Source organism: Aspergillus brunneoviolaceus, assembly GCF_003184695.1.
Source record: "Aspergillus brunneoviolaceus CBS 621.78 unplaced genomic scaffold BO95scaffold_89, whole genome shotgun sequence".
Taxonomy (NCBI): Eukaryota; Fungi; Ascomycota; class Eurotiomycetes; order Eurotiales; family Aspergillaceae; genus Aspergillus; species Aspergillus brunneoviolaceus.
In genome coordinates, this window is record NW_020290819.1 from 133,825 (window position 1) to 150,031 (window position 16,207).

The 16,207-nt window shown below is 53.2% G+C and overlaps 6 protein-coding genes across 6 annotated transcripts; 3 read left to right on the forward strand and 3 right to left on the reverse strand.

Annotated features, from left to right (window-relative positions):
- Positions 1-2,855: 2,855 nt before the first annotated feature.
- Positions 2,856-4,048, forward strand: BO95DRAFT_447474 (amphiphysin-like protein RVS161). Its single transcript, XM_025587625.1, has 2 exons — positions 2,856-3,224; positions 3,290-4,048. The coding sequence occupies exons 1-2, from the start codon at positions 3,079-3,081 to the stop codon at positions 3,741-3,743; spliced, it is 600 nt and encodes a 199-aa protein (XP_025437414.1). The 5' UTR covers positions 2,856-3,078; the 3' UTR covers positions 3,744-4,048.
- A 90-nt stretch (positions 4,049-4,138) lies between these two features.
- On the reverse strand, positions 4,139-5,360 carry BO95DRAFT_476920 (aminoacyl-tRNA hydrolase; the record flags this gene model as incomplete). The annotated part of the gene is made up of 2 exons (XM_025589960.1): positions 4,139-4,905; positions 5,315-5,360. The coding sequence occupies 2 exons, from the start codon at positions 5,358-5,360 to the stop codon at positions 4,139-4,141; spliced, it is 813 nt and encodes a 270-aa protein (XP_025437415.1).
- Positions 5,361-5,402: 42 nt separating this feature from the next.
- Positions 5,403-6,954, reverse strand: BO95DRAFT_447475 (rRNA-binding ribosome biosynthesis protein RPF1). Its single transcript, XM_025587626.1, has one exon. The coding sequence runs from the start codon at positions 6,842-6,844 to the stop codon at positions 5,558-5,560; it is 1,287 nt and encodes a 428-aa protein (XP_025437416.1). The 5' UTR covers positions 6,845-6,954; the 3' UTR covers positions 5,403-5,557.
- Positions 6,955-7,144: 190 nt separating this feature from the next.
- Positions 7,145-9,767, forward strand: BO95DRAFT_447476 (glycine--tRNA ligase). The gene is made up of 2 exons (XM_025587627.1): positions 7,145-9,191; positions 9,267-9,767. Exons 1-2 carry the CDS (start codon positions 7,605-7,607, stop codon positions 9,648-9,650), a joined length of 1,971 nt encoding a protein of 656 aa, XP_025437417.1. The 5' UTR covers positions 7,145-7,604; the 3' UTR covers positions 9,651-9,767.
- Positions 9,768-9,943: 176 nt separating this feature from the next.
- BO95DRAFT_399468 (uncharacterized protein) lies at positions 9,944-12,592 on the forward strand. The gene is made up of 2 exons (XM_025583823.1): positions 9,944-10,243; positions 10,319-12,592. The coding sequence occupies exons 1-2, from the start codon at positions 10,106-10,108 to the stop codon at positions 12,203-12,205; spliced, it is 2,025 nt and encodes a 674-aa protein (XP_025437418.1). The 5' UTR covers positions 9,944-10,105; the 3' UTR covers positions 12,206-12,592.
- Positions 12,593-13,276: 684 nt separating this feature from the next.
- Positions 13,277-16,207, reverse strand: BO95DRAFT_283122 (serine/threonine protein kinase CLA4). Its single transcript, XM_025581664.1, has 4 exons — positions 16,167-16,207; positions 14,066-16,052; positions 13,910-14,009; positions 13,277-13,833 (listed from the first exon to the last, which is right to left on the reverse strand). Exons 2-4 carry the CDS (start codon positions 16,049-16,051, stop codon positions 13,421-13,423), a joined length of 2,499 nt encoding a protein of 832 aa, XP_025437419.1. The 5' UTR covers position 16,052; positions 16,167-16,207; the 3' UTR covers positions 13,277-13,420.

Genomic DNA, 16,207 nt, shown 5'->3' on the forward strand with positions numbered 1-16,207 from the left:
CATCTATGTCATTCTTCTCATTTCTCGTTCCTTGGCTGGATATTCTTGCTCGTCATTTAGTCGCCTTATTGCTGGCTATACTGTACAGCAGCGTTTGTTGTACCCAATACTGTCCGCGACTCGATATAATAGTGGCTCCTATGTACCGTACCAATCATGGAATATTTCAAGATAGAGAAAATGGCCTGGTAATGCTCCAGTACGTGTGAGAACGAGGTTGTTGCCTAGTTTCTCTTTATGTGATCATACAATTGACTAGGGATGACCTCTCAAGTTACTTAGTCTGTCGCATTAAAAGGCCAGCGGTCAATCCAAGTCAAGAATTGAGTTCGAGTTCTGGCGCATTTAGTCACATCAGTCACTGTACCAACTCAGAGCCACCAAAAATGCGAACAAAGGTGTAAGTCAACAGTTTCAGCCTCGGTCGGGATCAAAATACCACGGTCGGATTCCCGATAACTGGCAGCTGCTCCACCGCTACCAACACTGACTAACAGTGGTAACTGCCAGGTAACATAGAGAGCCATGACTGGCACTTGTGCTGCATGCACAGACTGCACCGGAATGTGATCTGGGATTGATTTGGTGGTTATGTCTGGTTCGACCGGTCCAGCCCAGGACAAACGACGCAGGCCATGCGCACTCTCACATTGTAATAATGTAATAATGTATGTATATTTGTATGTTATGTTTGTACTCATATGTACGTACAGCACTAACTCAGACCCGATGCAGGAAAGAACGCGCCGGGCAACGAGCCAGATCAAGCTTGCTTGGCGCATCCTGCAGTCCGAAGACGAACTCGAGCTTTTAATCAATACTAGGTAGAAATGATTAGTTTCCTCTGCGGGCCGTTCAAATGACCGATTGACTGACTGGCTGTTATTGATGAGTGGAGATCGACAGCTCACCCAGTGTGTTGATTGTTTGTTTTTGATGCCGGGCTCACGGTCATTCACGGTCTATGGAGTAAACCCTCAGCTTCAGGAATTGAGTGGCCGTACTCCGTACAGAGCGTTTTTAGGCTGCATTTGTTACTCCTCTCCCCTCCAACCCCTTGAGTCTGAATGCTCATGTTGCTGTCTGATTCCGTTGGGAAAATGTCAAGCTTGGCACTGCAGCCAGCCCTATGCTGATGGAGAAGGAGGAAGACGAGGAGTTCCGGATGATCTTCCGCTCAGGGTAGGCAGCACTATTACTCTCTCTCTATCTCCCTCTCCTCTCTTGGCGAAGAGGCGAGCGTCTGAACCTCTTACCTAACAGTCCGTCACTGCACTGCATTGCCCCCTTATGGTTCGATTGAGAAGTCGAGAACCCGCCCACCGCTGCAAGGCTGATGGCCAAGAGTCCGATATCGGGTGAATCTTGGCAAACACATTGACTGGCTTCTTTTCAGGACATATGATCTCGAGTACGTGCACTAGGTTGTAACTAGGGAGTACCTAGTGCATCCATACTTGAAGGCGTTCACTGGAAATTTCAATCGGTCGTTTTTCGTTTTTTCTGGCATGAGGAATCTTCTTCTCCGAAGGCCCCGAGGGGAGGATTAAATTCCATACGAGTATGTATGTAATATGTACAAAGTAGCTGTGCCATGCTGTGCCTGTCGATCCTTCATTGGACCAACACATGATATTGTAGGTCTCGTACTCGCACGAGGGGCTTCTGAGAATCCGGGGTGCAGAGCAACAACAATGTTCAGGGTCTGGAGCCTGGTTCGGCCGAGGATGTGCTACAATAGCTTAGTGAGGGGGAAGAATAGCCGCAAGAGGATTGCTAGACCCCAGAGAAAGTCAGAGGATTGACATGTTGTGATGAGATTGAAGAGTAATGTACAGTACAGTCAATCAATACATAACAGTGTGTATTTGCAGTGGTTCACTGACTTACTGAGTGACATACTGACATCACTTCCATCTCCATGTTAACTTGAGGAAGTTACATAGCAGGAGGCAGGCTGCAACGTTTCTTGATACTGGCAATACATGACGTAGAAGAAGAACAGGAGGAGGAACGAACGGCCGATACAGTGACACACACAATGGACATTACAGTACTGTATGGACTAAGCTACGTTACTGTGACAGACAAATGCACAGCCCGTGTTCCTACAATACACTAACTTACAATACAGATGTCATCCGCCCGCGGATCCCGGGTAAATGCGCACAGATTACGCCGTGTAATACATGGGTATGTTATACTCCATACAGGACGAGTTGTAACGCAGAGAACATTACATGAAATAGCACCGCCACATCATTCATAATCCGGTCAGCGCCACAGTGATGGCAGCCTGCCTTGTCCCGCATTCATCGGGCATCTCCATCTGCTTTCGGAAAAGAGGCACCCTTTCCACATTACGTTTCACTCCCTCAGACTTGGAACTCGAACAACAACGAATTCGCGATTTGTTTGGTAAACACTTGTTAAATCCCTATCGGAGTGCCTATCTCTTGCGGCCGGCATAAACTATCGGTTCCCTACATCCAGCCATCCATCGCTCTATCTCGAAGAATTCACCCCAACTCCCAAGACCCATCGTCATCATGTCCTGGGCAGGTGCGCGAATGTCATCCCTGCTTCTTGCAGTTTTCGCCGGTCCGCTTGAGACCTCTACTTCTAACACTTCTGGACTCTTTAGGGTTCAAGAAAAATGTGAACCGCGCAACGACGCAGGTGATGATGAAGACCGGTATGTTGTTGGCTGCCTGCGTACCCCGCGATGAGATTGTCTTCTGTCATCCTCCCCCTCGATCGATCATGACCACCGACGGCTGACTCGAAATACTTCTTGTGAACTAGGACACGTGGAGCGGACCAATGATCGCGACTATGAGATTGAGGAAAGGTGAGGCATTGTCGGCACACAAACTGGTGATCAATGGTTGGTCCGGGTCACTGATAGGCTCCAACTCAGGCGGTATCGGACCATGGAGGCTGCTGCCAATCGGCTACAGAAGGAGGCCAAGGGATACTTGGATTCGCTGCGAGGTGTGTTCTCTCTGAAGCCGCTTGCAAACCCGGGGGAGAGTCCCCGAGGAGACAGGTTGCTAATGCGCAGACAATTTATCAGCGATGACCGCCTCCCAGATGCGCATCGCCGAGACGATCGATGCTTTCTACGGCGATGCGGGTACACGCGATGGCGTCAGTCGGAGTTATAAGCAGGCGGTGGAAGATCTAGACGCTGAGACGATCAAAGCCTTGGATGGACCCTATCGGTAAATATCCCCTTGCGACTTACTGCCGATGCTCTTGCTGGTCAAGGCTGAACAGGCTGCTGCAGGTCGACCGTGCTGGAACCGATTTCGCGATTCTGCGCCTACTTCCCGGATATCAATGAGTGTATCAAGAAGCGCAACCACAAGCTCCTGGATTACGATTCGATGCGGGCTAAGGTGAAGAAGTTGGTGGAGAAGCCTGACAAGGACGCCACGAAGCTGCCCCGGACCGAGCGCGAAATGGAGATCGCCAAGCAGGCGTATGAGCAACTAAACGAGCAACTTTTTACGGAGCTACCGCAACTAATTGATCTCCGGGTCCCGTATTTGGACCCTAGCTTCGAAGCCCTGGTCAAGATCCAACTGCGCTTCTGCGCCGAGGCGTACTCGCGTATGGCTCAAGTACAGCAGTATCTGGATGCGGAGACGCGGGATCAGTATGCTCGGGGAGATTTGGACAACCGGGTGGAAGAGGTGTTGCAAGAAATCCGGGACTTAAGCATAGCGGGCACCGTGTGAGGCTTCGGTTGTCGATCATGTTATCCTTCAGAGAAGGGGAAAAGGCGTTTCCATTACTTGCTATTCTTTCTCGGATTTGCGCTGTCGCTATTACTACCCCATATCTTCCTCGATGGGCTGCCTCTAATGATTTGCTCGTGGGTTGAGCAAAGGGTGTCTGGGAGGGAGGAGGGAGGAGTGGGCTCTCTATTTTCCAGCTTCTTGGCCAGACACGGAGCATTTGTGTATGATCTAATTAGACTCTGGATTCGCGTTCCTCTTCTAAGGGAATGAATTGCATTTCATGGGTATCTGTAAAATATACGGCTGGGTCATGACTCTCCAGCATGGAAAATCTATCTTGCTTCTCCGCTGCTTGCTCAATGTATGGTTTCCATCCTTCCGTTTATGATCATTCACTTGAGCTCATCGTCCGACCGATAGAACTCGTCGGCCAGAAGATCCATGACGCGACCCGCTGCGGTGGCAATGGCATCCAACTCCGTCTGAGACATCTTGCCGAGGACATATTTCGAGACGGCCTCGGACGTTCTCTCCTTGGGGCGACCGATGCCCACTCCCACACGCATCACTCGCGGGCTTGTCGCCGACTTGACCGGATAGTGTTTCTTCGAGCGCAGGACGTCGAAGATGTTCTGGAGGCCGTTGTGGCCCCGCAGACTGGCCTCATTCGGACCCCCGCGGCGGACCTTGACTTTCCCCAGCGGCGCCTCCAGCTCATCATGGAGGATCACCAAGGTCGGTTTGAAGTCGCGTACATTGCGCAGATCGGTGCCCCGGCGCTCCCACTCGGGCTGCTGCCCTCGCCCAGTGCCGGTGGTGGTGGTGGTGGGCAGGAACTCATACGGGATCGTCAGCTGTCCGCGCTCGGCGAGCTGCTGGTGGTTGATCCCGGCGCTGGGGAACTTCTTCATCCAGGTGTTAAGAGCCGGCACGACTTTCCCGCCGGAGACGTTCATCATCGCGGGGGACTCGAAGGTTTCGTAGAAGTAGGGCCGCGCGCCCCCGCGGCCCGTATGGGGGATTCGCGCCCGCAGGAGCGGGACAAGTGCATCCAGAAGGATGTGGCCGGCGCTGTGGCGGGTTTGGCGATAATGCTGGGGGAATCGATTCCCTATAGAGGCGATGAATAGGAAGCGGTGGGGGACTTTGATGATCGGCCCTGCAGCGGCCGCGGCTGCGGTTGAGGTGGGAGATATGGACATTTGGCTGTATGAGGAGGAGGTGGTGGAGTTGGAGGTGATGGTGGCACACAGGGGTGTGTGTTTGGTAAAGTAGTACTGCACAGTACAATGTGGAAGGTGATTGTTGGTGTAGGTGTTGTAGGTGTTGTGGCTGTTGTAGGAAGTATTGTTGTTCAAAGTAGTCTCGGAGAAGGCATTGTTGCTCTTTTCCCTTTTTTCTTTCTTCTTTTTTTTTACTACAAAAAAACCCCTCCGACTGGCCCAAGATCTACAGTACAACCAGGGCTTTCCTCCACCCACCCAGCCCCTGGTGGCTTACTTCTCTCTTAATGTCATGCTCTTGCTTTCGACTTCATTTTACTAGCCTGCGCGCTCCTCGAAACTTACCAGCATCACTTGGGCCCTTTCTTCCTACAACGAGTTTTGGTGTCATGTCCATAGGTACCCCAGAATGAATGATACAGAATAAGATAGTCATAGGATGATATCCTGATGTAATATGAGCAAGGAAAGAAATCCCCCTATAGAGAACTGGGCTTCGGGGGAAACAACCAACAAAACGCCCATCCAAACCCCTACGCAAACAAACATGGCTGGATATTTTCAAGATAAACAATGGGAGAAATTGCATCATAGCTGGAATTTGGTGCGGGTCTTTTCCATGCCGCCCTTCCATTCCCACTCCTGGCCACTAGCCCGTTGTATACCCTTATCAATCCGGCGCAGCTTCAGGGTAAAGCGGGGCCCCAGTTCCTGCATACCAGCTCGAATGCCCTCAGCACCCTTCATCTCCTTGCCATCCGCACCTACAACTGCCTTTTCAGTCTCTCGCTTCTCGCGGAAGACGTAGCGGTGGCGACGAAAGAAGAGATAGTCGCGACTGTTCAGGACGGTGACGACTTGCCGGCCTTGAACTTCCGGCTGCGCGGGGAACAGGGTACGGAATAGATGGGCCGTCAACAGACCCAGGGGAGTACGGAAGTTGTTCAGGATGAGCTCGGGGAAATGATCGGTGGCATTTCCGTGCCCAGGAATGCGCTTGCCTTCAACCCAATTGGACATGGAGAAATGAAACATTGGGCCAGTTGGCAGGTGGACGATATCCAGACCAGTTGGTTTCTTCTGATCTTCACGTAGAATTACCAGCGCAGTGTAGTTCCGATTCGAGGCGAATTTAGAGATCTCGCGGATGGAGAACTGATGAGCGAACCGATGGCGAGTGCGGCGGACATAGTGCGAGTTGGGGAAGAGGTCCGTGAGTAGCTCGGCCTCGTGATGAAGAGTTGAGTTGAGCGAGGTGGTGATGAGGATCTTGGGTGAGGGGTTTTCAAGGTTGAACAACGAGGGGAATTTGGCGGCCAGCGCATCGGGGACAAGACTGAGGTTAGTGCTCTTGGTCGATCGCGACGGGCTGGTCGCTCGCTCGGTAGCGGAGGGAAGAGTGGATTTGCGCCGTCCACGAGAGTCGCCCTCCTTGTGTTCATCATCGTCCTCTCCATCATCATCTCCATCTTCCTCGTCGTCACTGCTGGCAAGCATACTGTCCACATCTTCGTCCTCGTTTGAATGCTCCTCTGAACCATCATCGTCCTGTGAGTCTTCATCGCCCGACTTTTCGGTATCTTTCAAAGGTCGGTTCAGTTCATCCTCTTCTTCCTGCTTGCGTCTCTTGATGCGCTCCACATCAACACTCAACCCCAAGCCATCTTCGACGTCACTGCCGCCCTCATCCCATACTCGTTTCCGATCAATGGTAAGTGGGATATTGCGCTTCAACCGTTCCTCCTTCAAGCGGGGGTTCTTGGCCTCTTCCTTCTTGAAGGCATATCGTTCGGTGCGGCGAGCGGAATCCTTGGCGCGCTTTCTCTTTATATGGAGCATCTGGCGGCGAAGTTTGTTGCGCGGTTTGATTTCCATGCTCGCATCAGGCGGCGGCCGAGAGAGGCCCTTTCTGGACCCCATCCTAACGAATCTGTCAAGGTAATTCTCCCAATTTATTTGTGCTTGTGTAAAGCTAGGCAAAAAAGACTATGGGGGGGGGAAAAAAGAAATGAGACGGGCGGAATGACATCGGGACTGGAACAACAGCTTCCGGCGGTGAGAAACAGATTTGCTGCCATGTGAGGCGGGAACAACAACCATACCCAATCAGGCAATGTGGAAGTTTTATGTCCGTTCTTTCTTTGGAAGCCAGCAATCATTCCCGATCAGTTTCAACTACGCCAGTTTAAGTTTAAAGAGAACTAATCCAACTGCGCAATTGCCCTTCTTCTTCATCATCATCATTTCATACAGCGAACCTCATCTGCTGATCTGACGTGGTGATTGATTGGTAGTTTGTAGAGACGTGTGGCGGATGACTCACTCGCAGCATTGTTCTCGTCTTTCTGCTCTCCCTCGTTTCATCTCTTCTCCTGTCCTGGTTCGGCCACGCCCACCGCCGCCGCCGCCGCCGTCGTCTTTTCTTCCCCGCCGCTGCCCACTTACACTTTCTTCACTTCATTCCGCTGCCCCTCTTTTTCTTGCTTCAATCCCCGCGACTTTCCTCTCGTCTCCCTTCTCCTCCCTCTCCTCCTCCCCCTCCTCCTCCTCCAGACTTTTTTCTACCTCCCCCATCCCCCTCCTTTCTAAGAGTCGTATTGCGCAATCTGGTCAAAACCCGAAGAAAAAGAAGAAAATGGCTACGATCAACACCAGGACCGGTCAGGTCGTTGACCGGAGTGTTTTGGACTCTATGCTGCGCCGCCGCCTCTTCTACACCCCATCCTTCGAGATTTACGGCGGTGTCTCCGGTCTCTACGACTATGGCCCACCCGGCTGTGCCGTCCTGAACAACATTGTCGACCTGTGGCGCAAGCACTTCGTGCTGGAGGAGGATATGCTCGAGGTCGACTGCACAATGCTGACCCCGCATGAAATTCTCAAAACCAGTGGTCACGTCGAGAAGTTTGCCGATTGGATGTGCAAGGATCCCAAGACCGGTGAGATCTTCCGCGCTGACCACCTGGTCGAGGAAGTGCTCGAGAGCCGCCTGAAGGGCGACAAGGAGGCTCGTGGCCAGAAGGTTGAGGTGGACGAAGAGAAGGAAGCTAAGAAGAAGCGCAAGTCCAAGCAGACCAAGGCTGTCAAGCTGGATGATGCTGTCGTCAAGGAGTACGAAGAAGTCCTGGCTCAAATTGACAATTTCGACGGCCCTGCTCTCGAGAAGATCATCGCCAAGTACGATATCCGCAACCCGACCACCGATGGCAACCTCCTTCCTCCAGTGGCCTTCAACCTGATGTTCCAGACCTCCATTGGCCCTAGCAGCAACATGCCTGGTTTCCTGCGCCCCGAAACCGCCCAGGGTCAGTTCCTCAACTTCCACAAGCTGTTGGACTTCAACCAGCAATCCATGCCGTTCGCCTCTGCCTCGATCGGCAAGTCTTTCCGTAACGAGATTTCTCCCCGCGCCGGTCTGCTGCGCGTGCGTGAATTCCTCATGGCCGAAATTGAACATTTTGTTGACCCCGAGGGCGGCAAGAAGCACTCCCGCTTCGCCGAAGTCAAGGACGTTGAATTGTCCCTGCTCAACCGTGACGTGCAGCTGTCCGGACGCACTCAAACCGAGAAGATGACCATTGACAAGGCCGTGGATTCCGGACTGGTGGACAACGAAACCCTGGGTTATTTCTTGGCTCGTATCCAGCTTTTCCTGCTCAAGCTCGGTGTGGACCCCAGCAAGCTTCGTTTCCGCCAGCACATGGCCAACGAAATGGCCCACTATGCTGCTGACTGCTGGGACGCTGAACTGCAAACCAGCTACGGCTGGATCGAGTGTGTCGGCTGCGCCGACCGCAGCGCTTACGATTTGACGGTGCACAAGAACAAGACTGGTGCGCCTCTAGTTGTGCGCGAGCCTCGCGCTGAGCCCTTGAAGATTGAGGAGTGGCAGATTGATCTGGACAAGAAGAAATTCGGCCCCCGTTTCAAGAAGGATGGTAAGACCGTTGAGGCCGCTATTGAGGCCCTCTCTCAGGATATGCGGGAGAAGCTCTCTCTGGATCTGACACAGAACGGCAAGATTGAGGTGCCCGTCGAAGGTGTCGGTGCCGGCTCGGTCGAGCTGGACAGCGAGCTGATCAAGATTGAGAAGCGCACTCGGGTGGAGAACGTGCGCGAGTACACTCCTAACGTCATTGAGCCGTCCTTCGGTATTGGCCGTATCTTGTACAGCATGATGGAGCACGTCTACTGGTCTCGTGAGGGTGATGAAGCTCGTGGTGTAAGTCTATCTTCCTTTCTTTCTCAACCCACTGCATATGCTAGACACACCGAACTGACTAAATTCGCCATACAGGTTCTGTCCTTCCCCCCCGCGATTGCTCCGACCAAGGTGTTGATTGTCCCTCTGTCGACGCACGCCTCCTTCGCGCCCCTTAGCCAACGGCTGATGATGTCCCTCCGCCGGATGGGTATCTCCAACCGGGTGGATGATTCATCCGCTAGCATTGGTAAGCGCTACGCGCGCAATGATGAGTTGGGCACCCCCTTCGGTATCACTGTCGATTTCCAGTCGGTCAAGGACCAGACGTTCACTCTTCGTGACCGCGACTCGACGAAGCAAGTTCGTGCCAGTGAAGCGGAGATCTTGCAGGCCCTCAAGGCTCTCGTCGATGGCGAGGAGACTTGGGAGGACGTCCGCAAGCGTCTGCCTGAGTTCACTGGCCAGGAGGTTGATTAGACAGCCCAAGTCAAGCGGATTTAGACGATTTGATGGCTATTGATTGGGGGCCTTTGACATCCCATGTCTCGTTTCTATAATAAAGAATTTTTCATTCAATAATAATGAATGTTGCATCTTCCTCTCCATTTGAGATAGAGCGTAGTACATGGTTTTAGACGCCAAGCACAAGCCTGCCGCGGCCGGGATCATCAATGTCATGGCCAGTTGGCAGTCTCCCCATCCATGCCCTTGATTAACCTTGCATCTTCTTCTTCTTCTTCTTCTTCTTCTTCTTCTTCTTCTTCTTCATTGACTTTGTTACTCTCCCTCGGTCTCTCTCACTCCGATCACCTCCCTTCCTCACTTGTCGTCTTTTCGTCCCCCTCTGATCCTTCATTCAGTTTCATCTACCGGATTGCTTTCTTCTTTGTTCCCCCTTTTTGCGGGCTGTTTGACCTTTGTGCTCGCCAAGCATGGCACCCTCAATCCCGTCTGCTAAGCTGACTCTTTCTTGTCCTCTCTTCGCCGCTGATTTCGACCCGCGCAATCCTGGATTTTTGCTCGTTGCCGGTGGAGGAGGGGAGGGTCGCAGTGGAGTGGGAAACAAAATCGCAAGTCTGCCTCGTCGCCGCCTCGGTCCAGTCCTATGAATCTACCTACTAACGATCATCCCGTGCTGTAAACAGGTCCTTCTCGATTCCTCTAAACGCCATACGCTCTCTCCGGTCGTTGATATCGACTTGTCGCGCGATGAAGATTCGGTGACCTCGCTGGCAGCCGCGCTGCCTACGGAGGACTCGGTCATTGCCTTGGCCGGCATCAACAGTTCCGTCGAAGAACAGAAGCGAGATAACAACCAACATCTACGGTCCTTCCGCATCGATTACCCTCCACGCAGAGCCCTTTCTGAAGCCGATCAGGTCGTTGAGTCGTCAGAAGACGGCTCGTCTGCCGCGCCGACTCTTGGGAAGACTACGCCCTTGTCGCGCGCCTCGCTCTTCCGCACAGCCAAAGGCTCAAAAACATCCGACACCTACCAACGCCTTCTGCGCCTCTCCCCGTGGAAGTCCGGTGCTCAATCCCCTCGCGTAGCTGCCATCGCAACCGGTCTGGCGGCGACTGGCGAGATTGTCTTCTTTAGCGCGACCACTACCCCCGGGCAATCGGAGGTTATCGGTCGAATTCGGCTAGGCAGCGGTGAGGAGGCCGAGGACATCGATATCATTGAATTAGACGACGAGACGGGCACCTTCCGCTTTACCTACAGCAATGGTGTCGATGTTTTCGTAGGCCAAGTTGCTGCGGAAACTCGCTCAAATGCCGCGCCGGACGTGCAATGTATTTATACGACACCGGTCCCGGAGAAGGGGCCGCGGACTAGGCCGAAGTTCCGGGCGTTGCGCTTCCTTTCGCCAACCAGTCTACTCCTTCTGCAGAACTCTCCCGACCGTAAGGGCTGTGAGCTGATGATCCTTGATCTCCGAAGTGCGCTGGTTCCCAATCCAGGGGAGAAGAAACTGCAACAACAGCAGCGAAAAACCACCGAGAAAGCAAGCATCATCCGGCGTAAAAAGCTTCGCAAGACCATCAAAATCGGTCTTGGTTTGGATATCTGCCTTCTAGGCTCTGGGAGCGACGACCCCATTAACCAGCAGCAGCAGCAGCAGGCCATCATCGCAGTCTCCGGAAGCGACCAGTCCATCGAGCTTCTGACCCTCGAATTCAATCCGCTCAGCAGCCGGGGCGGCTACGGCCCTCTCCGTCACTATACTACTCTCCCCGACGTGCACCCATTTTCCATGACTAAGCTTTGCTTTGCTCCCTTCCATTCACCCTTGCACCCTGTGTCGGCCGCGACTCCTCCGCAATACGTTCGATTGGCCTCGGTCAGCATGGGCAATACGGTCGTCGTCCATACTCTCCCACTTTCCCCCTGCCCCCCCGGTAGCCGCAATCCTCGCTACGTCTTGTCTATGCCCGGAGAATCTGAGATCTGGACCAATTTCTCCAGCGGGTTTGCCGCCCTTCTCTCTATCCTCGTTGTCTGCTTCGTCCTGCAGGCGTTCACCGAGATTCGGGGAGCCATGCCTCCCTACCTCGGTGCTACCGAATGGCTCCCCCCGCATATCCGGGACGCTGTAGCTCGACCATATTACCCTCCTCCTTCCCCACTTCCGCCCTCCCCTCTCCCCCCCGCTGACCTCTCAACCTCGTTCCCGGAATCACTTGTGGTGACCGGGGCCCCCAGCAACAGCCCCATATGCGCATCATCGACCCCCTCCCCCATCCCTGTCCTCGCACCGGGCAAACCCTCGTTCATCTCCTGCGATCCAGCTACGAATCTGCTACTTGTGGACTCCACCCCAGCAGATTCTGTCTCGTCCTACCGCCGTTGGCGAGATGTCCAAAAGGCCGACCGCGCTCGGTGGACTCGGGGGCTGACAGAGGCATGCTACGGTCCGTTGTCCGAGTTGGATCTGGAGTCCGAGTCCGCGTCGGATGACGACTCCGTTCCGACCGGTGTGTTCTTCGGGGATCTGTGTCCTACCAACCCTGCTTCAGACCTGTCTTGATTGTTTGCCCTCCTCCTTCTTGCGGCTCTTTCTGCCCTCCCCGCATTTTATACACTATTCTTATGATATCGGGTTCATCAAATTCGAGGCTTAGCTGGGAAATCAAGATATAATGAAATTGATGCTGCCTGCCTGCGTTGCTAGGCCTAGATTTAGGAATATGACTGAACAATGATTAAAGGTTTGGCTGGGTCGAGTGATATGTTTGTATATACTCGCTTGGTTGTTGCCGCAGTCTTGAAATTATACAGTACCAGAGCGGCTCGCCTGAACATGCTCTTCTGATCCATACCCATCCTCTTGTGATGGCTGTCCTGAAATGGCCGGGCTCAGCCTTCTCGTTGTGTTTACTTGTATGCCTACCTACCTTACTGCGGGAAGGTCGCCAGTATATGCTATGTGAAGCATTAAATATGACGTCATTTAAACATCACAAGAAAGGAACAAAGAGAGGATATTTTCTATTTTGGTTCTATGTCCGTCCCTTACTTTGGGAATCGCATGGAAAAACAACCATATAAGGGCTCTATTGCGTCGGTCTTCGTTCCTCATGAGGTCGACTGGGCTCCCTCTGCATGCCAGCAAACAGTGATCAAGCTATCGTATCACGGATCCGTTGACTGGCATAAATAGGTGGGCAATGAAAATCAACGCAAGGAAACGGCGGCATCACTTGGACTGTCTATCATGCACCCTTCCGTCTTTTCCATCGACTGTGTACTCCTCTATTATCGGAACGTCCGCGCATGTTCAGCAAAATAGCTTTTCAACTGACAAAGCAGTTAACATCATCCAGCCACTCACATATCTTACTGTTTCGAAGTCGCTGCACTCCCTTGAGCAGAGACAATTCAGCAGAGGCCATTCCCACAGCGTCACGCAGCGAGAAGTGGGCGGGCAGCAAAATAAGAATTATGCACAAATGTAAAATGTATAAGAAAAATGGCGAGGGAGGGCCTTGAAAGGGCCGAAGAGAAATCAATATCAAAAACGCCGAAGCATCCATGCCAAGTCCGTGCGTAGCAAAGTGTGGATATCACGATAAGAATTTGGGTGCAATGGCGGGTCGTTAAAGGAATTAGCAAAATCAACCGGCGGTGCGTAAATGTGACCCATATGTGTGGGGGGAATCAAGATCTGGTTTAAATCATCAAAGGGTACCGAGTGAGCACTGTGGCATGTAACGACCCGCGCTGGGATCTCTCCCTTTTTCGCTTACTGCCCGCTGTTTTTCTTCCAGCGCAGCAGCTCTGCAAGGCTAGCCAGACTGCATCCCATCTTAAGGAACTCGTGTGCCAACAACTCATCCGCCGTAGCACGGCTACGGACGTCAACGCAGAGGCAGACACTGAGGAAGGATTTGAGCTCTTTGCTGAGCTTTTCGGGCTTCTTCAGACGAGGGGTGCCGTTGGTGGCGATAAGATACAACGCTTTGAGGGGCTCCTCATTCAGGTACGGAGGCTCGGACTCGATCATCTCGATAGCCATGATTCCCAACGACCAACAGTCGACCTTGGGTCCGTACTCTTTCTGTTTCACAACCTCGGGTGCCATCCAGTACGGCGTACCAACCATAGTAGCCCGTTTGCTTTTCGACTCTGTGAGTTTAGCACAGAACCCAAAATCGGCTGTGATAAAAAGAAAACAATGCGATCAGTTATGGGAAAGCAATTTAAACAGTGCTCCAAGATGATCGCTACTCACTGATCTTAACATGGCCAGCTCGGTCCAAGAGCACGTTATCACTCTTGATGTCACGGTGAATGATGTTCTGGCTGTGCAGATGAGCCAAGCCTTTGCAGGTCTAGTGAAAGCTCGAGTTAGTGTCTGTTCTATGCGAGAAGGATCATTGCAAAGTACCTCTAGACAGATGGTAGCAATCTGGTCTTCTTGGATCACCTGGTTATTATCGATCACGTCGGTCAAAGCACCTCCTTCCATAAATTCCATGACGACCCACAACTCGTTGCTTTGCTCTTGCAAGAACGAGTCGAGAAAGTTTACAATGTTGGAATGCTGGCTGTCCTTCATGACGATAATCTCGTTGACGATCAGCTCCTTGCGCGGCTGACTGCGCAGATCCATTTGCTTGATGGCCACTTGAGTTCGCGGTCCATACTGACGGTACAGCTCACGGGCAACAGGAGATGTGGCATGCTCCTTGACCCGAGCCACATACACAGAGCCAGAGGCACCTTGTCCAATCTTGCGCTGCTTACTGTAGGACTCGTTCGGATTATCCTTCGAAACGACGGACCGCAACCGATCCATAACCTCATTTTCGCTCATAGCCGACATACGAACCTCCCTCTGCCGGGGCTCTGCCTTCTTAGTCAAAGCCGCTTCGGCTTGACGGACTCCATCTGGCACATTCGCTTTGCCTGTCGCCTGCTTGTTCGCAATGTTCAATGGTTTCACTGGCTGCACTGGCGCCGGGAGCTTGCTGGGAGGTGGGCCCTGGGCCTGCTGTGTTTTGGGACCACTGTTCGGAGTTCGTGCAGCTTGGGTCTGAGCGGGATATCTTGAGCTAGGCGAGGCCTGCTCTGTGCGGCCATTAGCATAATCTCCAGGTCGCTGTCCAGCCGTGGGCGGGGAAGGTGCTGGACGCTGGGCAGTCAATTGACGCGAGGGATCGGGACGAGTCGAGCCCGGAGCCTGCGGAGCAGGGCGACTGGGCTTGTAGCGATCATCCGGCGATCCATACCCTCCCAGTTCCTGCTTCGCTAAGGGTACGCGAGTTTTAGGCAGTGAGTCATTATACGCATCCTGCTCGTATCTACTTTGCTCATCTTCCCGCTGACGCGCCCTGCGAGCCTCTTCCTCTACGCGCCGCCGTTCCTGGTCTGCTAGCTCGTTCATTCGCTCCAATTGCTGCTGCTGTTCCGCTGTGCGATCGGACTGAGCGGGAGACGAAGCTGCTGAGCGGCTGGTGGAGTATGATTGACTGGTATCCAGCCGTTGCGCGGGAGCAGGGGGTGGTGGACGAGGCGGCGCGATGGAATTGCCCACGGAGTTATTGCTGTGTGGTTTGGCCTGCTGGGTCGGGGGCGAGGCCAACCCGGCGTAATATTGCGGGTTTTGCTCGCGCATCTTGATGTCGGAGTAGAACTCAAGGACCTCGATGACGGCCTGGGGGTTATTCTTATAGTCTTCCTTGGTAATGGCCGACGCAGTCAAGAGCTTCTCCCACTCCGGAGGTAAACCCACAAACGCGCCGGTGCGGGGATCGAAGCCGACATGAACACGATGGCTGAAGTTGGTCGGATTGCTCACACCGCCCATTCCTGGACAGCGCTCATAAATCTTGTCAATCCAGTCGTAAATCTCGTCGTCGCTCTTGACTTCACAAGTGATGCTCTTGGTAGGCACATCGCGAGTTATCAAGGCCGCTTTGGAGTTAGCATCTTTGAGATTGGCGAGCCGCAGAATCTCAAACGCCATGCGTGTATCTTCGGAGCGTGAGACGCCGGTGACGGCGGCCAGCGGGATCGACAGCACAACCTTGCCTGTCTCATTCTTCAGAAAGTCGAGACGAAATTCACGTAGGATAAGATACCGCTGGTTCCAAGTTGCCAGAAACTTGTCCTCCTTGCACCGAACGTAGCCTTCTTTGATTACAGCGACACCTCCTTGACCGGACTGTTCGGTCTTGGTGCGTGTGAGTGTGGGTGTGCTTGTGTTGGGGAACAAAGATAGATTGGCGGGCCCGGGAGTGCTGGGAGAATTGAGACTCATTTGACTGAACGAGGTGGCTACGGTCGGGTTTGTTGGCAAATTGAGGTTTGGCCGATCAGCGGGAGGGCGGGGGGCAGGCCCCGGGTTCATGAATTGGTCGGGGGAGTACATTCTGCGGCCGAGTCAGCATTGCCCTCAAAGGACAGTATGCGCTAATGGTGTTGGGATGAGACGGGGCTGGGAGCCAGAATGGTAGCAGCTGGTGAGGAAACGAAGACTTGCTTACTTTCCAGAGGAAAGCCTCCGAGTTTGGCGGAGGGAGGAGGG